The sequence below is a fragment of the Lethenteron reissneri genome, unplaced genomic scaffold (genome assembly GCF_015708825.2).
Source record: "Lethenteron reissneri isolate LAM-NWPU_2019-01 unplaced genomic scaffold, ASM1570882v1 scaffold_1555, whole genome shotgun sequence".
Classification (NCBI taxonomy): Eukaryota; Metazoa; Chordata; class Hyperoartia; order Petromyzontiformes; family Petromyzontidae; genus Lethenteron; species Lethenteron reissneri.
This window is the reverse complement of record NW_026891284.1, coordinates 2287-28646: the sequence shown is the minus strand read 5'-3', so window position 1 is coordinate 28646 and position 26360 is coordinate 2287. Positions and strand designations below refer to the sequence as shown.

Here is a 26360-nt window from a genome sequence, read left to right as displayed (position 1 = left end):
TAAAAGCAATTTATTTTATTTGCATTACTAATTTTTTGGTTTTTTATTTACGTGACTTTACCGAAAGAACCAAGAATATGAATATTCGTTTAAAGTATTTGGCTGCTATAATTTACACGTGATGATGAGCCACTTCGTTGAGCTATTATTGGTGCCAAGTCGCTTCTGAATAAGTAATATTTAAAAGTACTTTTTTTTTTAAAAAACACGCTTTAATTAAATTAAATGTACCACGACTCCAGGAAGTGGCCCCGATGCTTGCCAACGTCAGTTGAGCGTGGACAATTAGACCCAAGCCGAAACATAACATATAAAATGAATGTTTAAAACTACTTGTTTTTTTATAGAATGTAGTTTTGTCATCAGTATGACATAAGTATACCAAGTTTGCAGTCGATACCACATTGGGAAGTGGGTTAAAATTGAGTTGCAAGATTTGAGGATACGACAACAACAACAGAGTGAGTTAAATAAAAGCGCGTAATAAAAGAGATGTTTATCTCAGTGGACCTTACCTGGTGAAATGAAAATCGTTGAGATTTTAGTCTAGTTTTATCTCTCCTTCCCGAGCACAACAACAAGCAGGAGTAGTGGGAGGAGCATTCTCCACTAACGGCGCTTGTGCCAGGATATGTACACCACAGATATCCATCACATAGAGACCCAGAGAGTCATCACACATAGACCTATACACTCACTACGCACAGACCCTCAGACTCGCACAGAGGTCTGTAGACTCACCACACAAACACATGGACTCACCACAGAGCCCCATAGACTCACCACACAGCCCCATAGACTCACCCCACAGAGACCCATGGACTCACCCCACAGAGACCCATAGATTTATACAAAAACGCATAGACTCATCACACAGAGAACCACCGATTCAAACAGACTCACAGAGAGACCCAAGGGCTCGCACGTGAATTTGTGGTGATTTAGTTGAAGGTGGAGGGGGGTTACCTGCCCCTCGCACCCATCCAGAACTCCCTGTGGCCACTGGTGGCTGCGGGCGACGTGAGGTTCACAGCTGGTCAGGGTTGGCGCCCCCCTTCCCCCAAAACGGCATCTCTCACAACCACCGCTGCATTATCGACCGTCACCATTCGCCAATAAGTGACAGTGACGTCACCACAGCGCCTGTGCCAGGCCAGGTGCACTTTGAAGCCACGTGAAGTGTCGAAGGCTCGCTGACCGGAGGTCCTGGAACAGACCCAGGTGCCATGGGTTGGCTGACTGAGATGACTGGCAGCACCACCTGTACCCTGTACTGTGCCAAATTGCTGCATATTTATCATCCGGTGTTCCGCTCGTTGTTGTGAGCGTCACTCCTCCGTTGTTGTTGGAGGGCGAGTGTCGCCAACTGCCAAGTAGAAGCATCCTTCACGAGCCTCCCCGCAGAGGCCGATCTCGATACCACTGGTACCAGTCGTCGGCAAAGCCCACTCAGCTCCACATCCTCCCGTACCGCATCAGTCCACCTCCACTCCAGCCCATGCCGTGCCTGCCAAGCTCCCTCCATCCACCCATATACTCACTTACCAGCTTACTCACGCATTCACCCACTCATATCTGCTCACGCACCCACGCATGAAATTTTAAATGCAGGCTACGCAAAGCATCGTGATCAATTTACACCAAAATATACTCTCAATCACTTAAACCACATATTCGTAAATGATGCGCACCCTAATCAGCCACTATGGCTGCGTGCAGGGTGTTGTGATGTCACGTAGTACGACGTTTTTCTTGCTCCCCCCCCGTTTTAACGCGTTGTCTATCTATGGCCTCGTCACATTGGCCTTAATGGACGCGTGGTGATGGTGAAAGATGATTCGGCGGTGGATACTGAATTGCCGGAGCCCCATTTAACATTCAGGTGACACGGGGCACGGCACGTGAAGAACCTCTTATGTTCTGTAAGCAGACTTCTCTGCGTGGGATAGTTAACACCTCTTAATGCACAGACAACCGCCAACGCAGCCTCGCCTGCCGGAGGAGCTCGCTGATGATCGGACAGTGTTCAGATCTCTCAAGGATCTGTGAGCTACTCGCACACAAAGATCCCCGTGTAGCCTTTAACAGACTGTTGGGGCAAGTGCTTTATAACATCATCAAAGGGGCGCTGCAATACGATGCAATCAAAATCACCGATCAGAGATTTTCCCATATATGGTCTTTGTTGATTGTGAATCGATAGTAATTGTATTGATTCCACTCAGTCGATACAGCAGCAAGCTCAAAATGTCCGATTTTATCTGAAAATTTCTGCGTTTCACAGATCATACAAAGCAACGGTATCGATGCCTGGTTTGTATGTACTTTTTATTTAAAAAATCTTTTTTATTGTAGTCTATCAGACTTTTGTATTAAATCGCTCTGCAAAAAGTCATTTTGTATGCTAATAAATCAATGTTATGCTAATGCAAAATTTCATCATAGCCGCGACTCGGTTTACTCCAATGTGCAATGTCATCTTTATTTCGATCCTGTGAGTGTACAATTTTTTTATTAAACTTCATTTACTGAGTGAATACAAGACCACTTATATGCTGATGTCCATTTTTATCATAGCTGTGATTCATTCAGCCATTCACTCACTCAGCCACAAACTCACTCAGCCACACACTCACTCAACGACTCACTCAACTACTCAGCCGCTCACTCACTCAGATATTCACTCACTCAACCACTCACTCACTCAATAATTAACTCAACCACTCAACCAATCATTCAACCACCCACTCACTCAATCACTCAACCATCACACTCTCACTCACTCAACCATTCACTCACTCAGCCACTCACTCAGCCACTCACTCAGTCACTCACTCAGTCACTCAACCACTCGCTCACTAAACCACTCGCTCATTCAACCGCTCGCTCACTCAACCATTCACTCACTCAACCACTTGCTTGCTCACTCAACCACTCACTTGCTCACTCAAGCACTCGCTCACTCAACCAATCACCCAACCACTCGCTCAACGATTCACTCAACCCCTCACCAAACCACTCACTCAACGACTCACCAGAATCCTCTCGGCTTGGGGACTCACTTAACCACTCACTTAACCATTCACTTAACCACTCACTAGAGCAACCACTCACTCACTTAATGACTTACTCAACCACTCAACCAATTACTTTCTCACTCACTCAGCCACTCACTCCTTCACTCAGCCACTCACCCTTTCACTCAGCCACTCACTCATTTAGCCACTCACTCAGCCACACACTCAACCACTCAGCCGCGCACTCACGAAGCTACTTACTCACGAAGCTACTTACTCACTCAACCACTCACTCACTTAATCACTTACTCAGCCACTCAACCATCACTCTTTAACTCACTCAACCATTCACTCAATCAGCCACACTCACTCAACGACTCACTAACTTAACCGCTCAGCCGCTCAGTTACTCTATCTCAATCACTCAACCACTCACTCATTCAACCATTCCCGAATTCATTCAACCAGTCACTCAACCATTATGTCGCTGGACGAGTCCCACCTTGATGGGTCTGCGACATTTCTTTCCAGAGTTATTGCCAAAAAACCACAAACATCCCAGAATCCTCTCGGTTTGGGGTCCAAATGTTGTCACTTATTATATCCCATGAGAAACATCGCATCGAATAAATGTGATTGGATTCTCCCCGCCTGGACGAGCAGAATTGAATATGTAAGCATCAGGGTTTGGATCAAACCTACAACCTCCTGTATACCGGGCGAAGTAGTGAACTCGTCACCCGGGTCGCCCTAATCCATTCCCGTATCTCTTCTGTGTGTGTGCTACAGGCGGGTGTCTCAGATTGCCAGCACCATGTGATGGGAGCTCCAGGGCATGCTGCGTGCTCGCCAGGAGGGGCTGGGCAAGATGGCGTAGTCGCTGGAGCAGCTGCGGGCGCGGCACCGTCGCTCTCACCCTGGCGGAGTGCAGCAACACAGTGGAGCGGCACCAGCGGGACACTCTGGACAACGCAGCCAAGGTGCGCGCCAGCCACTCACTCACTCATCCACTCACTCACTCAGCCACACATACAACCACTCACTCACTCATCCACTAACTTAAACCACTCACTCAACTACTCACTCACTCAACCACTCACTCAACCATTCACTCAAACATCCACTTACTCAACCACTCAATCAATCACTCACTCAGTCATTAACTTAACCACTCACTCAACCACACACTCATGCGCTTTAAACACTCACTCATTGGTTCAAACACTCACTCATTCAAATACTCATTCAACCACTCACTAATTCACTCAACCACTCACTCACTGAACCACTCACTCGCTCACTCAACCACCCGCTCGCTCACTGAACCAATCGCTCCATAAATCACTCATTCAGCCACTCACTCAACCATTCACTCACTCACTCACTCAGCCACTCACTCAACCAATCAATCACTCAATCATGAATTAAACCGCTCACTCACTCAACCCCTTACACACAGGCTCATCACCTGTGTCTCAACCATCTTACTGAGTAACATAACTCTTTTTTTAGAAGTGACCTGGCCACAAGTGATAGGTCAACAACGTGCCTTATGTGGAAATATATAGCAGCCAACTACTCTAAATGCCTGTTTCTAAATGTGTAGGGAAAATCCAGAGGACCAGAATAAAAATCCACTTGACCACGGAGAGAACATGCAAACTCCAAATACACAGGTGTCAGGGTTGGGATCTAACCGACAACCTCCTGTATACCAGACGAGGTAGTTAACATTGTATCCGGGCAAGCCGTACATCGAGCTGGAGTGGACCATGCGGCCCATCCCTATCGCGTGAGTGGCTCCCACTGTTGTTATTGTGTTCATATGTGTGTGGTCTGCTTGTGTGTATGCGTGTGCCGCACTGCGCTATGAACCCAACATGACCAGGCTGTTGCCCCGCTCGCCCGACTCGTTGTGAGGCTTGCCCACCCCCCAGGGCGTTGTCGTGAAGATACCGCTGGGAGGAAGAATATCTCACAATACTGGAAGAGGTGAGGACTACACAGTGATTAACTGAGTGGGTCTGTGAGTGAGTTAGTGGATGAGTCGGTGGGTGAGTCGGTGGGTGAGTGGGTAGGTCAGTGGTTGAGGGAGTAGGTGAGTGAGTGTGTTAGAGAAGTGGGTGTGTTGAATGTGAGTGAATAGATGAGTGTGTGGAGCAGTGGATTGTTGAGTGAGTCGTTGGGTGAGTGAGTAGGTGGGTGTGGGTTAGAGATTGAGTGGGTGGTGGGTGATTGTGTGAATTAGTGGGTGGGTGGGTGAGTGAATGGTTTGAAGTGATTGATTAGGTGAGAGAGTGGGTGAGAGGTGGGTTGGTGAGTGGATGAGAAAATTGGTGGGTTACAGATTGAGTGGGTGGGTAACTAGGTGATTGGGAGGGTGAGTGGGTGAGTGGCTTATTGGGTGAGTAAGTCGGTGGGTGAGTAGGTGAGTGCCTGGATAAGTAAGTGAGTGTATGGGAGCATGAGTGGGTGGATGGTTGAGTAGGTGGGTGAATAGGTGAGTGGGTGGTGGGTGGGTGAATTAGTGAGTGACTGTGTGAGTGAGTGCGTGGGTAGGTCAGTGCGATATTGTGTGGGGGAGTGGGTGAGTGAGGGCTTGAGTGAATAGGTTAGTGGGCGGGTGAGTAGATTGTTGGGTGAGTGGGTGGGTGGGTGAGTCAGTTAGTGGGTGGGTGAGTGAATATCGAAGGTTGAGCAGGTGAGTTGTTAGTGTGTGATTGGGTGGGTGGGTGAGTCAAAGAGTGGGGCACCACGGTGGCGACATGTTAACTACCTCACCTAGTATACAGGATTTTGTGAATTCGATCCCATCCCTTCCACCTGTATATTTGGAGTTGGCATGTTCTCCCTGTGGTGTGGATTTTTCTCTGGGTCCTCCAGGTTTTCTCTCCATATTTAAAATCAACATTCATTTAGAGGATGTGGCTGCAATGAATGTCTCCATGATAATCCACTTCGTTAACCTATCATTTGTAACCAGGTCACTTCTGAAAAATATTAATTTAGTTATCTGAACCAGAGGTCGCAACCGGGTACCCGATACCCGTACCCTACCCGATACCCGGCTACCCGTACCCGGCCGGGTACGGTACGGGTAGCCGTTTGCGACCCTGGGCGGCCGGGTACGGGTACGGATAGGCCCTGAGGCACTGGTGAGTAACCGTTTGTCACTCATTTCGGGTAGGGTACGGGTACGGGTAGGGAACGGGTACCCGTACCTCTGATCTGAACCTTTTCTGGTAAAATAAAAAATATTGTTTAATTTAGTTTATTGGGTGGGTGAGTGGGTAGGTGGGTTATTGAGTGATTTGCTGGGTAGGTTAGAGAATGAGTGGGTGAATGGGTGGGTGTGTGAGTGGGGGTGTGATTAGTTGAGTAGGTGAGTGGGTGAGTAAATTGTTGAGTGAGTGGATTAGAGATTGAGTGGGTGGCAGGGTGAGTGGGTTTGTGAGTGGATTGGTGGGTGTTTGAATGGGTGAGTGGGTGGAGTGCCGTGGTGGCGAGCTGTTAACTACCTCGCCTTTTATACAGGAGGTCGTGAGGTCGATCCCGACCCTGACACCTGTATATTTGCATGTTCTCCCCATGGTTCCGTGGAATTTTCTCCAGGTGCTCCGGGTTCTCCCTCCACATTTAAAAACATGCAATTATAGAATTTGGCTGCTATCACTTTATACGTGAAAAGCCACTTAATTGAGTTGAATATTTGTGGTCAAATGGTTTTTGAAAAATATCTATATAGCTGAGTGCCTTACCTGGTAAAATAAAAAAGCGTAATTTTCATTTAGTGTGCAAAGGAGTGGCTGGGTCGGTGAGTGGATGAGTGAGTGCGATGTTTGATGGGTGTTTTATTTTACTTTTATTAATTTACATTTTTTTTACCTACGTGACTTTACCGAAAAAACCTAAGAATAGTTTAATGGGTAGTAGGTCAGTGGTGGGGTGAGTGAGTGTGGGCTAGAGATTGAGTGGGTGGCTTGGTGAGTGGGTGAGTGTGTGCTTGGCTCGGTGGTTGAATGAATGGATGGTTGAGTTAGTGGGTGGGTGTTTGAGTGTGTGTTATCGTGGGTGGGAGAGTCAGAGAGTGGAGTGCCATGTTGGCAAATTGTTAACTACCTTGCCTGGTATTTTTAAGTTCGTAGGTTCGATCCAAACCCTGCTTCTAAAAACAACCTATATAGCTCAGCGGGCCTTACCTGGGGAATTTTTTTTTTAGATTTAGTTAAGGGTGTTGGTGAGTGGGCGGGTGGGTGAGTGCATCAGTGTGGGTTTGAGATTTAGTGGGTGGCTTGGTGAGTGGGTAAGTTCGAGTAACTCAGTGGTTGAGTTAGTGGGTGGTTACGTTAGTAGGTGATTAAATTAGTGGGTGGGTCAATAATTACGTGGGTAGTGGGTGAGTGGCTGAGTGGCTGAGGGAGTCGGCGGGTGGTTGGCTGGGTGGGTGGGTGGGTTATAAATTGAGTAGGTGGCAGGGTGAGTGGATCTGAAAGTGGGTGAGTGAGTAGGTGCACGGCTGGGTGAGTTAGTGAGTGGATGGTTGAGTGAGTGGGTGAGTGTGTGGGTGCATGGATGTGTGGGTGGGTGAGTGTGTGTGGGTAGGAGGTTAGGTGGGTAGTGCGTGAATGGATGGGTTAGAAATCGAGTGAGTGGGTTAGTCACTGGGTGAGTGAGTGGATGGGTGGGTTTGTGAGCTTTGGTTAAGAGATTGAGTCAGTAGTAGGGTTTGTGTGTGGTTTAGAGATTGAGTGTGTGGTTGGGTGAGTGGGTGGTTGGGTGAGTGGGTGGGTTAGAGATTGAGTGGCTCGGTGAGGGAGTATTGGGTGGGTGAAGTGAGTTGGTGGGTCGGTGAGTGCGTGGGTGGGTGATTCAGTAAGTGGGTGAGTGAGGGGTTGGGTGAGCGATGGGTTGAGTGGGTGTCTTTTTTGTTCGTGAGTTTGTGGGTGGGTGAGTTGGTCAGTTAGTGGTTGGGTGAGTAAGTGGGTGGGTGAGCAAGTGAGTGAATGGGTGTGTTGGTAGGTGAGTGTGTAGCTTGGTGAGTGTTCGTAGGGTGAGTGGGTCGGTGAGAAAGTGGTTAACGGAGTGAGTGGTTGGGTGGGTGGGTGAGTTGTTGACTGAGTGGGGTCAGCGAGTGGGTGGGTGAGTTGATGTGGGAGGTTGAGTGGGTAAGTTAGTGTTTGAGTTATTGGATGGGTAAGTCAGAGAGTGAGGCGCCAAGGTGGTGAGACGTGCACTGCCTCGCCTGGTATACAGGAGGTTGTGGATTCGATCCTGACCCTGTCGCCTGTATATTTGGAGTTTGCATGTTCTACACATGGTCACGTGGATTTTGCTGCAGGTCCTCCGGGTTTTCCCCTCTGCATTTAGAATCAACATGCGTTTAGAAGATTTGGCTGCAATAAATGTCTATGTGATAAGCCACTTCGTTTATCTATAATTTGTTCACAGGTCTATTCTGAAAAGGATCTATATAGCTCAATGGGCCTTACCTGGGGAAATAAAAAGTAGTTTAGTTTAGGGGGTAGGTGCCTCGTTGGGTCGGTAGGTCTGTTGCAGGTCGAGTAGGTGGCAGGGTGAGTGGGTGAGTAGGTAAGTGGCTGGGTGAGTGGGTGGACTGGTGAGTGTGTGAGTTAGAGATGGAGTGGGTGGATGGGTGGGTGTATGATTGGGGGAGTGAAATGGTGAGTGGATGGGTGAATGAATTGTTGAGTGAGTGAGTCAGTGAGTGGGTGTGTAGGTGGGTGCGTAGGTAAGTGGTTAGCAAGGTGTGTGGGTCTTTGAGTGGGTATGTGGCTGAATGGGTATGTGGCTGAATGGGTATGTGGCTGAATGGGTATGTGGCTAAGTGGGTATGTGGCTGAGTGGGTATGTGGCTGAGTGGGTATGTGGCTGAGTGGGTATGTGGCTGAATGGGTATGTGGCTGAATGGGTATGTGGCTGAATGGGTATGTGGCTGAATGGGTATGTGGCTGAATGGGTATGTGGCTGAATGGGTATGTGGCTGAGTGGGTATGTGGCTGAATGGGTATGTGGCTGAATGGGTATGTGGCTGAATGGGTATGTGGCTGAGTGGGTATGTGGCTGAATGGGTATGTGGCTGAATGGGTATGTGGCTGAATGGGTATGTGGCTGAATGGGTATGTGGCTGAGTAAGTGGGTATGTGGCTGAATGGGTATGTGGCTGAGTGGGTATGTGGCTGAGTGGGTATGTGGCTGAGTGGGTATGTGGCTGAGTGGGTATGTGGCTGAATGGGTATGTGGCTGAGTGGGTATGTGGCTGAGTGAATGGGTATGTGGCTGAGTGAATGGATATGTGGCTGAGTGGGTATGTGGCTGAGTGGTATGTGGCTGAGTGTGGTATGTGGCTGAGTGGGTATGTGGCTGAATGGGTATGTGGCTTGATGGGTATGTGGCTGAGTGGGTATGTGGCTGAATGGGTATGTGGCTGAGGGGTATGTGGCTGAGTGGGTATGTGGCTGAGTGGGTATGTGGCTGAGTGGGTATGTGGCTGAATGGGTATGTGGCTGAATGGGTATGTGGCTGCTATGGGTATGTGGCTGAGTGAGTGTATGTGGCTGCATGGGTATGTGGCTGAAGTGGGTATGTGGCTGAATGGGTATGTGGCTGAGTGGGTATGTGGCTGAAGTGGGTATGTGGCTGAAGTGGGTATGTGCTGAATGGGTATGTGGCTGAGTGGGTATGTGGCTGAATGGGTATGCTGGCTGAGTGGGTATGGTGGCTGAATGGGTATGTGGCTGAATGGGTATGTGGCTGAGTGGGTATGTGGCTGAGGGGTATGTGGCTGAATGGTATGTGGCTGAGTGGGTATGTGGCTGAATGGGTATGTGGCTGAATGGTATGTGGCTGAATGGGTATGTGGCTGAGTGGGTATGTGGCTGAATGGGTAGTGGCTGATGGGTATGTGGCTGAGTGGTATGTGGCTGAATGGGTATGTGGCTGAAGGGGTATGTGGGCTGAGTGGGTATGTGGCTGAATGTGTATGTGGCTGAGTGGGTATGTGGCTGAGTGGGTATGTGGCTGAAGTGGGTATGTGGCTGAATGGGTATGTGGCTGAATGGGTATGTGGCTGAATGGGTATGTGGCTGAATGGGTATGTGGCTGAATGGGTATGTGGCTGAATGGGTATGTGGCTGAATGGGTATGTGGCTGAATGGGTATGTGGCTGAATGGGTATGTGGCTGAATGGGTATGTGGCTGAATGGGTAGGTTAGTGGGTGGCTGCGAGTCAGAGAGTGGAGCCCCATGGTGGCGAGATGTTAACTACCTTACCTTTTGTAAAGGAGGTTGTGGGTTCGGTCTCGATCTTGATGCCTGTATATTTGGAGTTTGCATGTTGTCCTCGTGGTTCATGGATTTTTCTCCGAGACCTCTGGGTTTTTTGTGGCCACGTTGCTTCTGAATAAGATCTGTATAGCTCTGTGGGCCTTGCCTTGTAAAAAACAAAATTTAGTTTACAGTTAGGTGAGTGGGTATTTGAGTGCGTAGGTGGGTGAGTGAGTTGGTGGGTGGTTAGGTTAGTAGGTGAGGTGCTGGGTGAGTGAGTTGTTGGGTTAGATATGGAGTAGGTCATAGTGTGAGTGGGTGGGTTGGTGCGTGAGTTGGTCAGGGAGTGGGTGGGTGAGTTAATGGGTGGGTTGTTGGGTGAGTGAGTTAGTGAGTGCATGTGCAGGTGGGTGCGTGGATGAGTGGCTTAGTGAGTGGGTTAGAAATTGAGTGCGTGGCAGGGTGAGTGGGTTTGTGAGTCGGTTAGTGGGTGGCTTTAGTAGTTGAGTGGGTGAGTCAAATAATTGAGCGCCACGGTGGCAAGATGTTAACTACCTTGCCTACTATACAGAATGTTGTGGGTTCGATCCCGACCCTGACGCCTGTATATTTCACTCCACATTTAGAAACATGTAATAAGAGGAATTGGGTGCAATAAATGTATACAGCGACTTTGTTGAACCATCATTTGTGGCGAGGATGCTTCTGAAAATAATCTTTATAGCTCAGTGGGCCTTACCTGGTAAAAGAATATCTCACATTACCAGAAGAGGTAAGGACTACATATAGAGTGGGTGATTAACTGGGTGGGTCTGTGAGTGTGTTAGAGATTGTGGGTGATAGGGTAAGCCATGGGTGACGTGAGTGGGTGTGTTGTTTCGGAGTGAATAGACGAGTGGTTGGGTGAGTGGGTGGGTGGGTGGGTAGGTGAGTGGGTTAGAGATTGATTGGGAGAGTTAGTGGGTGGCTGAGTGGGTGGGTGGGTGGGTGAATGGGTTTAGAGATTGAGTGGGTGGTGGGTGGGTGGTTGGGTGAATGAGTGAGTGGGTGGGTTTGTGAATGGTTGAGGTGAGTGAGTGGGTGGGTCAGCGCGTGAGTGGGTGTGGGAGTGGGTGAGAGGTGGGTTGGTGAGTTGGTGAGAGGATTAGTGAATTGGTGGGTTCGAGATTGCGTGGCTGGGTGAGTGAGTCGGTTAGAGATTGAGTGGGTGGCAGGGTAAGTGGGTGGGTTGCTTAATGGGTGTGTGAGTGGGTGGATGAATAGGTGAGTGGACAGGTGCATGGTTTAGTGGGTGGGTGAATAAAGTGAGTGGGTGGGTGAGTGGATTGTTGCGTGAATGTGTGGGTGGTTGAGTTTTTGGGTAGATGGGTGTGTGAATATGGGAGGAGAGTTCGTGTGTTAGTGGGTGGGTGAATCGGAGAGTGAGGCACCATGGTGCCGAGATGTTAACTACCTCGCCTAGTATACAGGAGGTTGTGGATTTTATCCCAGCCCTTCCGCTTGGATATTTGGAGTTTCTATGTTCTCCCCGTGGTCGTGTGGAATTTTCTCCAGGTTGTCCCTCCACATGTGAACATGCATTTATATAATTTGGTTGCAATAACATTCTACGTGAAAAGCCACTTAATTGAACTGTCATTTGTGCTGAGGTGGCTTCCGACAAAGATCTATAGCTCAGGGCCTTACCCAGTAAAATGAAAAACAATTAAATATTTGTTTATTGTGTGGATGAGTGGGTGCGTGCGTGCGTGGGTGGGTGCGTGGGTGGATGAGTGAGTGGATGGGTTGATGCGTCGTAGGTGAGTCGCTGAGTGAGTGAGTGGTTGGGTGCATGAGTGTGAGTTAGAAATTGAGTGGGTGGCTTAGTGAGTGGGTCAGTGTATGAATGGCTCAGTAGTTGAGTGAGTGAGTGGGTGATTGAATGAGTGGGTGAGTGTGTGGGTTAGTGGGTGGGAGAGTCAGACAGTGGGGCGCCATGGTGGCGAGATGTTAACTACCTCGCCTGGTATGCAGAAGGTTGTGGGTTTGATCCTGACCCTGACACCTGTATATTTCCCTCCACATTTAAAATCAACAAGCATTTATAGGATTTGGATGCAATACATGTCATAAGCCACTTCGTTGACCTATAATTTTTAACCAGGTCATTTCTGAAAAATATGTTTAGCTTTGTCGGCCTTACCTGGTAAAATAACCACAATTTAGATTTAGTTTAGTGTGTTGGTGAGTGGGCAGGTGAGTGCGTGGGTGGGTGGGTGAGTGGGTGAGTGTGAGTGGCTCGGTGGTTGAGTTAGTGGGTGGTAGTGGGTGGTTGAGTTAGTGGGTGGTGGAATGTTTTGGTGGTTGAATTATTGGGTGGTTGAGTGATGGGTGGGTGGGTGAATAATTACGTGGTTAGTGGGTGAGTTGCTGAGGGAGTGGTTGGGCGAGTGGGTGGGTTAGAAATTGAGTGGGTGGCATGGTGAGTGGATGTGTATGTGACTGGGTGAGTAGGTGAGTGGCTGGGTGAGTATGTGAGTGGATGGATGAGTGAGGTGGTGAGTGGGTTTGTGGATGAGTGAGTGTGTGGGTAGGAGGTTACGTGGGTAGTGGGTGGGTTATAAATTGAGTGAGTGGGTTAGTGACTGGGTGAGTTGTAGTTGAGAGAGTCAGTTTAAAAGTGAGTTGGTGGGTTAGAGATTGACTGGCTCGGTGAGTGAGTGCTGGGTAGGTTAGTGAGTTGTTGGGTGGGTGAGTGTTAGTGGGTGGATGATCGACTGGGTGGGTGGTTGAGTGAGTAGATAGGTGGGTGGGTTGCAGTGACGTGTGGTGAGGTCAATGGCTGGGGAGGCACTGGCTTGTGTCAGAGCCAGATTCACACACTGAGGGGGACGTGGCCTCACGGAGGGGGGCGTGTTAGACGCATCCCCCTCAGTGAGGCAAATGTGATGGCTGCCTCCCCTGGTGCTTTTTCATTGCAGTTTCATGACGAGACCAGCGAGCCTAAATATCTTTATACTCTTAGTTCTTTCGGTAAAGTCACGTGGGTAAAATTAATAAAAATAAAACAATAAAAATCACGACGTTTCGGAGGCAACACAAGCTTCCGTCTTCAGGTGAAACCGTCACAACAAACTATCTGTACCTTATATAGTGGTTAAGGGGGGAGGAGCCAGGAAGGGCAGCGGGGGAGGAAGAGTTGTGAAATGGCCAATTTCTGCTTTTGTTATACTGCTGGGTGGGTAAATGAATTAGATACGATGAAGCCGCTCTTGGTTTTGCTGTTTGTGCGCAAGTCACTGTGGGATGAATGGACTCGTGGTCAGGGACGTGTTGCGCAAGTAACTGTGGATGTACATAATAGAAAAGGAGCGGAAATGCCCATGTTTATACCAGTGTTGGCTGACAATAAAGAGTACTGTTAAACGTTAGGGATGTTAACACTCGGTGAAGTAAAATAGTGCCTGTCAGATAAGATGGTCCAAAAATGTGTAATTAAATCTTTTTTGCATGGTTGATAACATCTTTCCAATGATTACTAAGTTTGTACCCATCATCACGGTTGAAATTATGTCTGTGTTTGTATATCTGAATGGCTTCGTGTACAAACCTTTGATGGTAGCCAGAAGGCTTGCAGAGCACCTTAGTCTCGGAGAAAACAATGTCATGAGAGCCCACCGAGTTGTAGCAATGATCGGCAACGGCGGACGACTCAATTTTGCCGTGTTTCAAATCTGACTTGTGCTCGCGGACACGATCAGAGACATGACGTTTCGTTTCCCCAATGTAACAGTCACCACAGCTGCAACTCAGTTTATAGACTCCAGGGTATTGCAAGTCAGGGATGACATCCTTCACAGATGGAATTAGATCACGGATTTTATGTACTGTACTGAATCGGACTTGGATCTTATGTTTTTTAGAATTTTGGAGATCTTTTTGGTCATGCCTGCTATGTATGGTAACGTGACAGTTTTGATCGGAGTTTCATGTGGCTGTTTCTGTATGGTGGGAGAAACAGCTTGGCGGATGGTGCGGTCAGAGTATCCGTTCATCCTGAGGGCCCGATGTACATGTCTCAATTCACTGGCCAGGTGGTGTTGGTCAGAAATGCCATGAGCTCTGTGGTATAGCGTTTTGATGAGAGAATTCTTTTGAGATGGGTGGTGGTGAGAATCCGGTTTCAAGTAGGAATCTGTGTGGGTGGCTTTCCTGTAAACAGAATGTCCCAAGGATTCGTCAGGTCTCCTCTCAAACAGAATATCTAAGAATGGTAGTTTGCCATCTTTCTCCACTTCCATGGTGAATCTGATCGATGGATGTCTGGAATTGATGTGGTCCAAGAAGTGGTTCAATGCTGGGAGGCCATGTGGCCAAATGACGAAAGTGTCATCCACATACCTCTTCCACAGGGAAGGACGCAGGGTGGATGTCTGGATGGCGTCTGATTGTTTTATTTTATTAATTTTACCCACGTGACTTTACCGAAAGAACTAAGAGTATGAATCCTTGCAGTCACGAAACCTTCAAATCTAGAACCTAAATACATACTGAGATAGTAACAGGCACGCGCTTATTGCCCGCGCTCCATCCAGTTACTGAGGGGTTGCGTAATCAGGGGAGGCTGAGCTCGTCGCTGCCTCAACTCTCGTCTCTTCCTGTATTTGCAGCGGAGCTCCGCAAATTTGGCGATTTTGACTATAAAAATTATTGGAATCGTACAGAAATGACATTTATAACACAGATCAGTGGAAAAATCTTAATTTTTATTTTATTATTCTCTTTTTTTTACTTTTCATAACAACTATTGTCATTGGAGTATGACAGGTGAGGCTCTGCCTCGTCGCTGGTGGGTTGGTAGGTTGGTGAGGAAGTGAGAGGGTTAGTGGGTACGAGATTGAGTGGGTGGCTGGCTGAGTGGTTGAGAAGATGGGTGTGCGATTTCATGGGTGAGTGAGTCGGTGAGTGAGTGGGTGAGTGGGTTTTTGTATGGGTGAGTGCTTCAGTGGGTTCATGAGTGAGTGGATGGGTTATTGAGTGAGAGGGTGGGTATTTGAGTAAGTGGTGTGCGTGAATAGGTGAATGGGTGGGTGTTTGAGTGAGTGAGTCAGAGAATGGGGTGCCACGGGGGTGAGATGGTAACTTCCTCACCTAGTGTATACAGGAGGTTGTCGATTCGATCCCAACCCTGTCGCAAGTATATTTGATTGTGCTTGTTCTCCTCGTGGTCGTGTGGATTTTTTTCCAGGTGCACTGAGTTTTCCCTCTGCATTGAGAATAAACTTGCATTCAGAGGATTTGGCTGCAATGCATGTGTAAGTGGTAAGTCACTTTGTTTACCTGTAATTTGTAACAAGGTCGCTTTTGAAAAAGATCTATATAGCTCTGTGGGCCTTAGCTGGTACAATGAGAAATAGTTCAGTTTTCGTTTATTGGGTGGGTGAGTGGTTGATGGGTGATTGATTGAGTGGGTGGTTGGGTTGGTGGGTGAGTGTGTGAGTTAGAGAGTGGGTGGGTGGATGGGTGGGTGTGTGAGTGGGGGAGTGAATAGGTGAGTGGGTGGGTGAGTGGAGTCTAGAGTGAGTGAGTGAGTGGGTTGGTAGGTGGGTCGTTGAGTTAATGAGTGGGTGTGTAGGTGGGTGCACAGGTATGTTCTTGAGTGGCTGTGTGTGTGCATGAGCAAGTGAGTTAGCGGTTGAGTGGGTGGCACGGTGAGTGGATGAGTGAGTGTGTGGGTGGCTTTCGTAGTTTAGTGGTTGGGTGAGTCAGATAGTGAGGCGCCACAGTGGCGAGATGCAAACTCCCTCGCGAAAGACGACGTGTTAAACTGGTATATTGGAATTCGTAGGTTTGACCCCAACCCTGATGTCTGTATATTTGGAATTTGCATCTTCTCCCGTGGTCACGTCGATTTTCCTCTGATTCCTTCGGGTTTGTTGAACACGTAGACTTTCGCGACCAATATCATCCATAATAGAGGTTTCTTTTTTGGGTTAGATCGCGTAAATATATAAATGTGTCGTTAAAACCCACCACCACCCGACACAGCCAACTAGTAAGGGTTGTCACGTACGCAGAACATGCCAATTTGTAACTAGTACAGCACACGGTGTGTTGGAGAGTCAAGCCACAACATTTACAATCTGAGTACGACGTTTCGCCAGTAATTACAACTAGCTTCATCAGGCAACAGCCAGATTTGTGGAGACATTCACCTGTTTCGTTCCTTATATAGAAGCGTAAATGTGGTGCCTGTTTTTATCATTTGCCTGTTATCATTCGCCTGTTATTAAGTTGAAAGTAAAAATAGTTATTATTGTTGTAATCACGTTATAAGTAGAAATAATTGTTATTTCGTTAAAAGTAGAAATAATTATTGTTATCAAGTTCTAAGTGGAAATAATAATGACTGTTCTCATTCACCTGTCGTTATCATTTGCCTGTTGTTATTTTTCGCCTATTGTTATCAAGTTAGAAGTAGAAAGTTATTATTATTGTTATCATTCGCCTCGTGTTGGTAGCGCACGTCTCTAATCCAGCACTGTGGAAGGTAGCGAGGGTTGGTGAATCACCGCACAATGATGTTGGCAAATCACCTTCCCGTGGGTGTCGAGGTGCCATAACCTGACTCGCCAGGAGAAGGCAGTAGAGCAAGTAGACTAATCGCCATCTTCACCTGTACAGGGATAGAGTGTTTCACCCTCGCACGCATGGGTTTTCTCCGGGTACTCCGGTTTCCCCCACTGGTATAAACACTCGTCATTAATTAGCGCATAATGCCTCCATAGAGGACCGCAGAGCTTGGACAATTGTTGGTACTGGCTCACCACGTGGCTTCCTTCCTGCACGGCTGTGGTTCCTCATGCCTCCGAGTCGTTCTTGTGCGCGCTATAAAACTTTTAATTATTACTATTATTACTATTATTCGCCAGGCGGTGGTGTTGCAAGCCTGTAATCCAGCAGTGGAAGGCAGCAAGGGTGAGTGGATCACACAGTGAATGTTGTGAAACCCCCTTCCCGTGGGCATCGAGGTGCCTTCTCCTGGCTGGCTGGCCAGGAGAAGGCAGTACAGAAAGTGGGATAATCGCCATCTTTGCCTGTACGGTTTAAAGTGCTGCCCCTCGTATGCGTGGGTTTTCTCCAGGTGCTCCGGTTTCCCCCACTTGTGTAAGAACTCATCATTCATTCGTCGAAAATGTAAAAAAACAATTCAGGACCCAACTGTGACTCAGTGTGGATTTCCTGGACTAAGTCTATTTTATTATTATAAAGAATTAAAGGGGCTGTTTGATGACACGACTAGAGAGCTGGCTTGTACTGCGAGGAACTTAATATTCAACTTGGATTCCGCAACCCTCAATGGCCATTTTAAGTTAAATTTGTGCATGTAAGACTCGCACAAACAACCATACCAGAAACCCATAGACCCCAACAGAGACCCATACATTCCTACAGACACTCAGACTCACACAGCGACCCCATACTCACAGAGACCGATAAACATGCACAGAGATCCATAGCCTCACACAGAGATCCATACACTCAAAGGCCCAAAAACTCACACAGAAATCCATAGATTCTCGCAGAGGTCAATAGAATTTGAATATTTATTTATACTGGATGAATCAGATGAGCTATAACGATCTGTTTTCACAGACGTCCAATCGGGTAGGTCAGAAAATAACAAAAATACAATACAAAAACATCACAGGAAAGGTAAACAAATTGTTTCGAAATATACAAATTAAACTGAACTCTTTTTATCTTACCATAGACTCATGCAAACATGTTGGACTCGCACAGAGACCTTAACCACTAAACCTCGAACAATTAAAACCCTCTAAACCCCTAACTATCTAAATCCATAACCATCTAAACCGCTAACCCTCTCAACCCATTTACCCTTACAACCCTAATCTTTAAACCCCTCGCCCTCTAAAAGCTTAAACTCTAAACCACCAAAACACTAACCATCTCAACCCCTAACCCTCTAAATTCCTATACCCCTAACCCTCAACCCCTTTACCCTTAAAACCCTAACCCACCAAAACCCTCACTCTCTAAACCCCTTATTCTTTTAACCCTAACCGTCTAAGCCATTAAAAACCAAACCCTCTAAACCCTCTGAATCCCTAACCCTCTAATCCTTGAAACCCTAACCTTCTAAAACCCTAAATCCCTAACATTCTAAATACCAACCAATCTAAACCACTACCCTCTAAAGAACTAACCCTCTAGACCCCTAACCCTCTGAACTCATAACCTCCTAAATCCTCAACCTCTAAAATCCTAACCCTCAAAACCCTAAAAACCTAAATCTGTAACCTAATCCCAACACATTTAAACCCCAACCCTCTAAAGAACGAACCCTCTAGAAGCCTAACCCTTAAAACACCTATGCCCCTAAAATGCTAACCCTCTAAACACATAATCCACTACACCCGGAACCCTCTAAACCCATAAAGGTTTTTTTTTGTTAGATTATGTAAATATAAACATGTCGTTAAACCAACCACCACCCGAAACAGTCAATTAGTAAAATTTGTCACATCAACAAAAAGTGCCATTTAGTGTTGGAGACTAACCCAAAAAAAAACTTTATTATGGACAATATTAGTTGTGAAAGTCTAGGTGTTAAACCCTCAACTCTCAAACCACTAAACCCCTAACACTGTAAATCACTAACCCTTGAAACCCCGATACCTCTACACCCCTAAACCTTATAAACTCCTAACCCTCTAAACCACTACCCCTTTAACAATAAACCCCATAAAATATCTAAACACCTAATTCTCTAAACCGAGAATCCTTTAAACCCATATCCTTCTAAACTGTAACCCTCTAAAACCCAACCCTCAAAACCCCTTTACCCTTAAAACCATAACGGTCTAAACCCATCACCCTCTAAAATCCTAACCCATAAACCCCCAAACCTCTAACCCACTGAACCCTTAACCTAAACCCTTACAGTGAGGAAAAAAAAAGTATTTGATCCCCTGCTGATTTTGTACGTTTGCCCACTGACAAAGAAATGATCAGTCTATAATTTTAATAGGTTTATTTGAACAGTGAGAGACAGAATAACAACAACAAAATCCAGAAAAACGCATGTCAAAAATGTTATAGCTTGATTTGCATTTAATGAGGGAAATAAGTATTTGACCCCCTCTCAATCAGAAAGATTTCTGGCTCCCAGGTGTCTTTTATACAGGTAACGAGCTGAGATTAGGAGCACACTCTTAAAGGGAGTGCTCCTAATCTCAGCTTGTTACCTGTATAAAAGACACCTGTTCACAGAAGCAATCAATCAATCAGATTCCAAACTCTCCACCAAGGCCAAGACCAAAGAGCTCTCCAAGGATGTCAGGGACAAGATTGTAGACCTACACAAGGCTGGAATGGGCTACAAGACCATCGCCAAGCAGCTTGGTGAGAAGGTGACAACAGTTGGTGCGATTATTCGCAAATGGAAGAAACACAAAATAACTGTCAATCTCCCTTGGCCTGGGGCTCCATGCAAGATCTCACCTCGTGGAGAACGGTGAGGAAATCAGCCCAGAATTACACAGGAGGATCTTGTCAATGATCTCAAGGCAGCTAGGACCATAGTCATCAAGAAAACAGTTGGTAACACACTATGCCGTGAAGGACTGAAATCCTGCAGCGCCCGCAAGGTCCCCCTGCTCAAGAAAGCATATATACATGCCCGTCTGAAGTTTGCCAATGAACATCTGAATGATTCAGAGGACAACTGGGTGAAGGTGCTGTGGTCAGATGAGACGAAAATGGAGTTCTTTGGCATCAACTCAACTCCTCGCCATGTTTGGAGGAGGAGGAATGCTGCCTATGACCCCAAGAACACCATCCCCACCGTCAAACATGGAGGTGGAAACATTATTCTTTGGGGGTGTTTTTCTGCTAAGGGGACAGGACAACTTCACCGCATCAAAGGGACGATGGACGGGGCCAGGTCCCGTCAAATATTGGGTGAGAACCTCCTTCCCTCAGCCAGGGCATTGAAAATGGGTCGTGGATGGGTATTCCAGCATGACAGTGACCCAAAACACACGGCCAAGGCAACAAAGGAGTGGCTCAAGAAGAAGCACATTAAGGTCCTGGACTGGCCTATCCAGTCTCCAAACATTAATCCCATAGAAAATCTGTGGAGGGAGCAGAAGATTTGAGTTGCCAAACGTCAGCCTTGAAACCTTAATGACTTGGAGAATATCTGCAAATAGGAGTGGGACAAAATCCCTCCTGAGATGTGTGCAAACCTGGTGGCCAACTACAAGAAACGTCTGACCTCTGATTGCCAACAAGGATTTTGCCACCAAGCACTAAGTCATGTTTTGCAGAGGGGTCAAATACTTATTTCCATTATTAAAATGCAAATGAAGTTATAACATTTATGACGTGCGTTTTTCTGGATTTTGTTGTTATTCTGTCTTTCACTGTTCAAATAAACCTACCATTAAAATTATAGACTGATCATTTCTTTGTCAGTGGGCAAACATACAAAATCATCAGGGGATCAAATACTTTTTTCCCTCACTGTAAACCCAAAACCCTATAAACCCCTAACCCTCTAAACCCCTTTACCATCTAAACTCCTTTACCCTTAAACCCCTTTACCCTGAAAACCCTAACCCTCTAAAACCCCGTACCCCAAATAGCCTAATCCTCTAAACACCTAACCCTCTAAACCCCAACCCTCTAAACCCCTAACTCTCGAATCCCCTCAACCCCTAAACCCTATAACCCTCGAAATCCCTAAACCTCTAAACCCCTTATCCCTGAAATAACCTGAAACCTCTAAACCCTTAACTTTATAAATCCCTAACCCTCTAAACCCCTAACCCAGGGGTCGGCAACCTGCGGCTCCGGAGCCGCATGCGGCTCTTTTGAACCTTGACCGCGGCTCCGGGGCGGATGCTAGCGAGGGGAGGAGGCGCACTGTGACACCTGCTCTGGCGTTACCGCTGCTGACAGGTCGCCGCTCCGCTCCACACTGCCCGCCCGGTGACAGGCAATAACGTTGCCGTTGCTAGGTAACGCAAAACATGGCTGCCTCCATCAGCTCCGCTCCTCATGGACAGAATCATTGCATTCTACTGACGAGACTGGTTTACCAGTATGCTTAATATGTGGTGAGAAATTTGCAAACAACAAAAAGTCGAATATTGCAAGACATTTCCAGAATAAACACACAGCCTTTGCTGAAAAATATCCAGATGGAGATGAGAGACGAAAAGCCATTGCAGAACTTATGAGGAAGGTTAATATGAGCAAAAATAATTTCAAGAAGTGGGAAGACTGAAAATTCCACAACATATGCTAACCCTTTGTGTGGAATGTGGTGGGGGTGGGATCATGGGGTGGGTGGGTGCAGGGTGTGTGTGGTGTGCGGTGGGTGGTGGGTATCACAGGGGGGTGAATGGGTGCAGGGTGTGTGTGGTGGGTATGGTGATAGTGGTTGTGGTTCACAACGATCCGTAACCACCACCACCTCTACTGTGTGGTGGACCGGCCACCACACAGCAGCACGCGTCGGAGGAGTGAACGGATGGTTCTCCCTATGTGGGCCAGACTCCCTCGCTTCCTCTTCTCCTCCTGCATCATCATCACCTGATCCTCTTTCCTTGTCATCTCTTTCTCCACCATCTTCTCCACCAATGTCTCCTCCACCTGCACCACCATCTCATCCTCCTGCTCCTTCGTCCATACCTCCTCTGTCTCCCCCCTCATCTCCTCTTCCGGGAGTGGAGAGTCCCCGAGGTGGGTATAAAAGACGGACCCCAGGACGGCCTGAGGCAGTGCTCTGAAGACTGAAGACCGGCTAGGCTGGGACCCTGGGACCCCGGGACCCTGGGACACGACGTCCTTTTAAGCGGCGGGGCCGAGCACGGACCAGTGGTCGAGACCTGCACCTTGGCTGGGTCGGGTCAGCATAGCCTCCCCTAGGCCACCCTTAGTCGGAGGACTCAGAGCCCGTAGCCCCAGTGATAGGGCACGTTAGCCCGGAGGCCATACCTCCCCAAGTAGTGGGAGTAAAAGGGGCTTATGTTATAAGATTTAAATAAACCGTGTTGCCTCTAAGCTACGTCTCCAGTCTCCGTGGGAACCCACTACATATACACAAGAAATGCTGTTCTACACATAACGGCCATGCCACGTTTCAGTTCAAAGTAACGCTGCAGTACGTGCACAGGCTATGCTCCTTTACTCTGTATTATACGGCACACACTTTCATGGTGTTGTGTACACGGTATATGATGCGTTACACATAGGCCGTGCTGTATTATAAACTCCGTTCAAAGTATCAGTTTATATGTAGCCAATGCCACTGTACAAAGACAAAGATCCCCCTCATAGCTTTAACAGATTTTTGAGGCAAGTGGTGTTAGTGAGCGCCTAATGAGGACTGGCACAGTACACAGGGGAGTGGGTGGCCAACACCACGCATTTGTCTCCCTCGTGGTGATGTGTACACACTGCATCAGGTACTCATTTGAGGTTGAGTCGACCAAGGGGAGGCCCAGGACCGGTTCAGATATTTCCCACTTTTATACCGGTAGGAACAACAGATTCCACACTGCCCACCAGGGATTATTTGTCTGTCGTGCATGGGGAGGGGAGGGTGGGGGTGGGAGGGGTGGGGCTGGGTGGAGAGGGGAGGGTGGGGAGGGGCTGGGGGAGGGTGGGGAGGGGCTGGGGGAGGAGGGAAGGGGCTGGGTGGGGAGGGTGGGGCTGGGTGGGAGGGTGGGTGGGTGGGAGGGGTGGGGCTGGGTGTGGAGGGGCTGGTCACCCCGTGGTGCCCTTATAAAACTCAACGTTTAACCTACACACTCCACTATACACGACACAATACACTACACTTATACAAGTGTAGTGAGTTATCAGGGAGACAGACGACGTAGTTGAGGCACACTCTTTTATTTAACCAAAAGGCGGTAACATTACTTGAAGGGGTAACGGCGCCTTCACCCGTACTCAATGGGAAACACCCCTAGTACTATCCCCTGACTTCTCCTATTCCCAGTCCTCCGCTATGAGTGCTAGGGGAGGCTATCTGATCCGGCCCTGGTCAAGCACGGATCCCGGCACCCAGCTAACCAGGCCGTGCTCTTACAAGAGCAGCGGTCCTGGAGCTCTTGGGGCCGCGCCACTTGCCCTGCTCGGCCCTGACAAGGACAGCGAGCCAGGGGAGTTCCAGGGCCTATTCTGCCGGTCTTCAGTCTTCAATGGTAAGCTTCTCACACATTGGCCTCGAGCCCTCTGGCTCCCCGCCTTTTATAAGAATCCTCTCCGAGGGGTGGGGCTATGGGGGATCACAGCACCCCCATGCCCCCCCAGGGTTAACTGATGGTGGGGGGGGGGAGTGCAATCTCTGCTGTAGCAGGAAGTTGGAACGGTGTCGTGCGCATCTCTTTACAGAGCGGAGGCGGCGCTGCCCCCATCCTCCGCGCTTGCCCAGGCCTAAATGGCTGACGGTTGTTGTGGAGGAAGAGGAGACTCCGGTGGAGGAGCTGTTGGTGCAGGAGGAGGAGACCCTGGTGGAGGAGCTGGTGGTGCAGGAGGAGGAGATCCTGGTGGAGGAGCTGGTGGTGCAGGAGGAGGAGACCCTGTTGGAGGAGCTGGTGGTGCAGGAGGAGGAGACCCTGGTGGAGGAGCTGGTGGTGCAGAAGGAGGAGACCCTGGTGGAGGAGCTGGTGGTGCAGGAGGAGGAGACCCTGGTGGAGGAGCTGGTGGTGCAGGAGGAGGAGACCTTGGTGGAGGAGCTGGTGGTGCAGGAGGAGGAGACCCTGGTGCAAGAGCTGGTGGTGCAGGAAGAAGAGGAGATGAGGGGGGAGACAGAGGAGTTATGGACGAAGGAGCAGGAGGATGAGATGGTGGTGCAGGTGGAGGAGACATTGGTGGAGAAGATGGTGGAGAAAGAGATGACAAGGAAAGAGGATCAGGTGATGATGCAGGAGGAGAAGAGGAAGCGAGGGAGTCTGGCCCGCATAGGGAGAACCATCCGTTCACTCCTCCGACTCGTGCTGCTGTGTGGTAGCCGGTCCACCACACAGTAGAGGTGGCTCTGGAATAACCCCCCAACCCCTCACCTGGGGTCGGGGGGGGGAACTCGGCCTCTCAACGGTCCCGGTTCTCTCTCTAACTCAGGGTGGCACCCCCTGTCGACTCGTGCCCGCAACTACAGGTGGTGTGTGCTTTGCATTTCCGACGCTACATATACAGCAAGAAATACTCTACATATGTAATAACAGCCATAGAGGGTTCACGTGGGGATTGGCTTGCCGGTCCTGCTTTGTAGCCAATAAGGGTTGAGATAGGGAGCATGACCCCGGCGTGATCACGGCATGTCATCAGGAGTGATTGGCCTAGCCATTCGGGGCCCCAGCTAATGGGGAGCCGGATGAGAGGCGTGGTCCCGGGATTGACAGGGAACCATCGAGAATGGTCAAGGCTGTCCATGGAGGATTGGCTGGGGGGACCACGTGATGGAAGGATTAAGAGAGAGTGAGAGAGAACGATCGGGAGCAGACTGGGGAACGAACAGAGCCACGCGCGTACGGGGGCTCTGGGTGCCACGTGCGCGGTGGGAACTGGTGTGAAGTCTGCCCGCTCTCTGTTGTCTGCCAGCAACAGAGAGTGTGTGAGTAAAGTGTATTGTGGAAGTGAAAATAAAGAGGACCGATTCCGAAGCCGTCTCAGAAGGATTATTACACGTAGAGAGAGCATTGCATCTGTGTGTGTGTACTGCATGACACACGGTGTTCGGTGTGTAATGCACAGTGATGGGCTGCTGCTGCTGCACCTGTTGACGTTGATGTCGGGGCAGGCAGAGTCCTCGCTCCGGGTTCCGGTGGCGTTGCTCCGGGGGAACGTGCAGAAGAAGGCGTTGGCCAGGAGGCAGGCGGCCTGCGCCTGAGACATCGTCAGCATCAAGCCGGTGTCCCGGCGGAGCAGCGGCAGGGGCTGGGGACACGTGCGGTGCACAGGGCGCAGCGACGTCACACGCGGCAACGGGTGGCACGGGGTTGCAGAGGAGCAACGGCGTAATGGTAACACCGATGCAGAGCACTGATCCTGCACCACTGGGATGCTGGGGTCTGGATCAAGGAGTTCTGAAATGCACGTAAACCAGATTATTGTTGTGCACGTGAGGTTAATGGTGCAGCCCTGCAATTACTTGCTCATGCAACTGCTGGTGAAAGAACCCCCACTAGAGGGAGGTCTAGAGTGCCGATCCGGTGGGTATGTTTTGGCCAACTTTTCCACACTGACCATATGTCTTGAAAGAGGTGGGAGTACTCGCCATTTAGCCCATTGCACGCGACCCACTGATGGACTGTGGGTGGACAAAAACAGGGAATTGTAAGAATCCTGGTCAATGTTTTCAAGGCCAGGCTGGGAGATCGAACCGCGACATTTTAAGTCAATCGTGACAACCATTCCACAGTCATGGCAGCAGCCCTTTTGCAGAAATCAAATAAAATATTGGAGAGGGCTTCACACAAGAAACAAGAAGATTTAGTGGTTTGGACGTGGCTCTCCAATGAATACAGAGAGGGTACCACAAGTAGCGGTGCATACTCGGGCGCAAGGAAATAGAAGCAGAGACAAAGAATGAGATAGATCGATGCAATAAAGAATTGGCAGTGGTGCACCAAGCACGACCCCTTGCTGAGCGCTGCAGCAGCAGCCCCCCCCATCCCCGGACCCCTCCCCCCACCCTCCACTTCTCACCCTGACGCCACACAACCCGTGGGTAGGCGATGCCCTCTGGTGGACAAGGCGCGGTACAGGCGGCAGCACGAGACGCCAGCAGCGTTGCGCTGCCAGGGTTACTCACCCGAACACCTCCGTACACTTACACACCTACACACACCTCTATACACTTACACACACCTACACACACACCTCTACACACTTACACACCTACACACACACACCTATACAACAACAACCGCCATTCGCCACTAAGTGGCGGTGACGTCACCACGACGCTTGTACCAGGCCAAGTGCACCTTGAGGCCACGTGAAGTGTCGAACGCCCGCTGGCAGGAGGTCACGGGG

At 48.8% G+C, this 26360-nt stretch overlaps 1 protein-coding gene across 1 annotated transcript; it reads left to right on the top strand.

The window, feature by feature from the left end:
* Nucleotides 1-2284: 2284 nt before the first annotated feature.
* On the top strand, nt 2285-24985 carry LOC133362628 (golgin subfamily A member 6-like protein 22; the record flags this gene model as incomplete). The annotated part of the gene is made up of 4 exons (XM_061581545.1): nt 2285-2317; nt 3807-3997; nt 4955-5009; nt 23715-24985. Coding segments are annotated over 4 exons (917 nt in total), but the record flags the coding sequence as incomplete, so codon positions are not given.
* Nucleotides 24986-26360: the final 1375 nt, after the last annotated feature.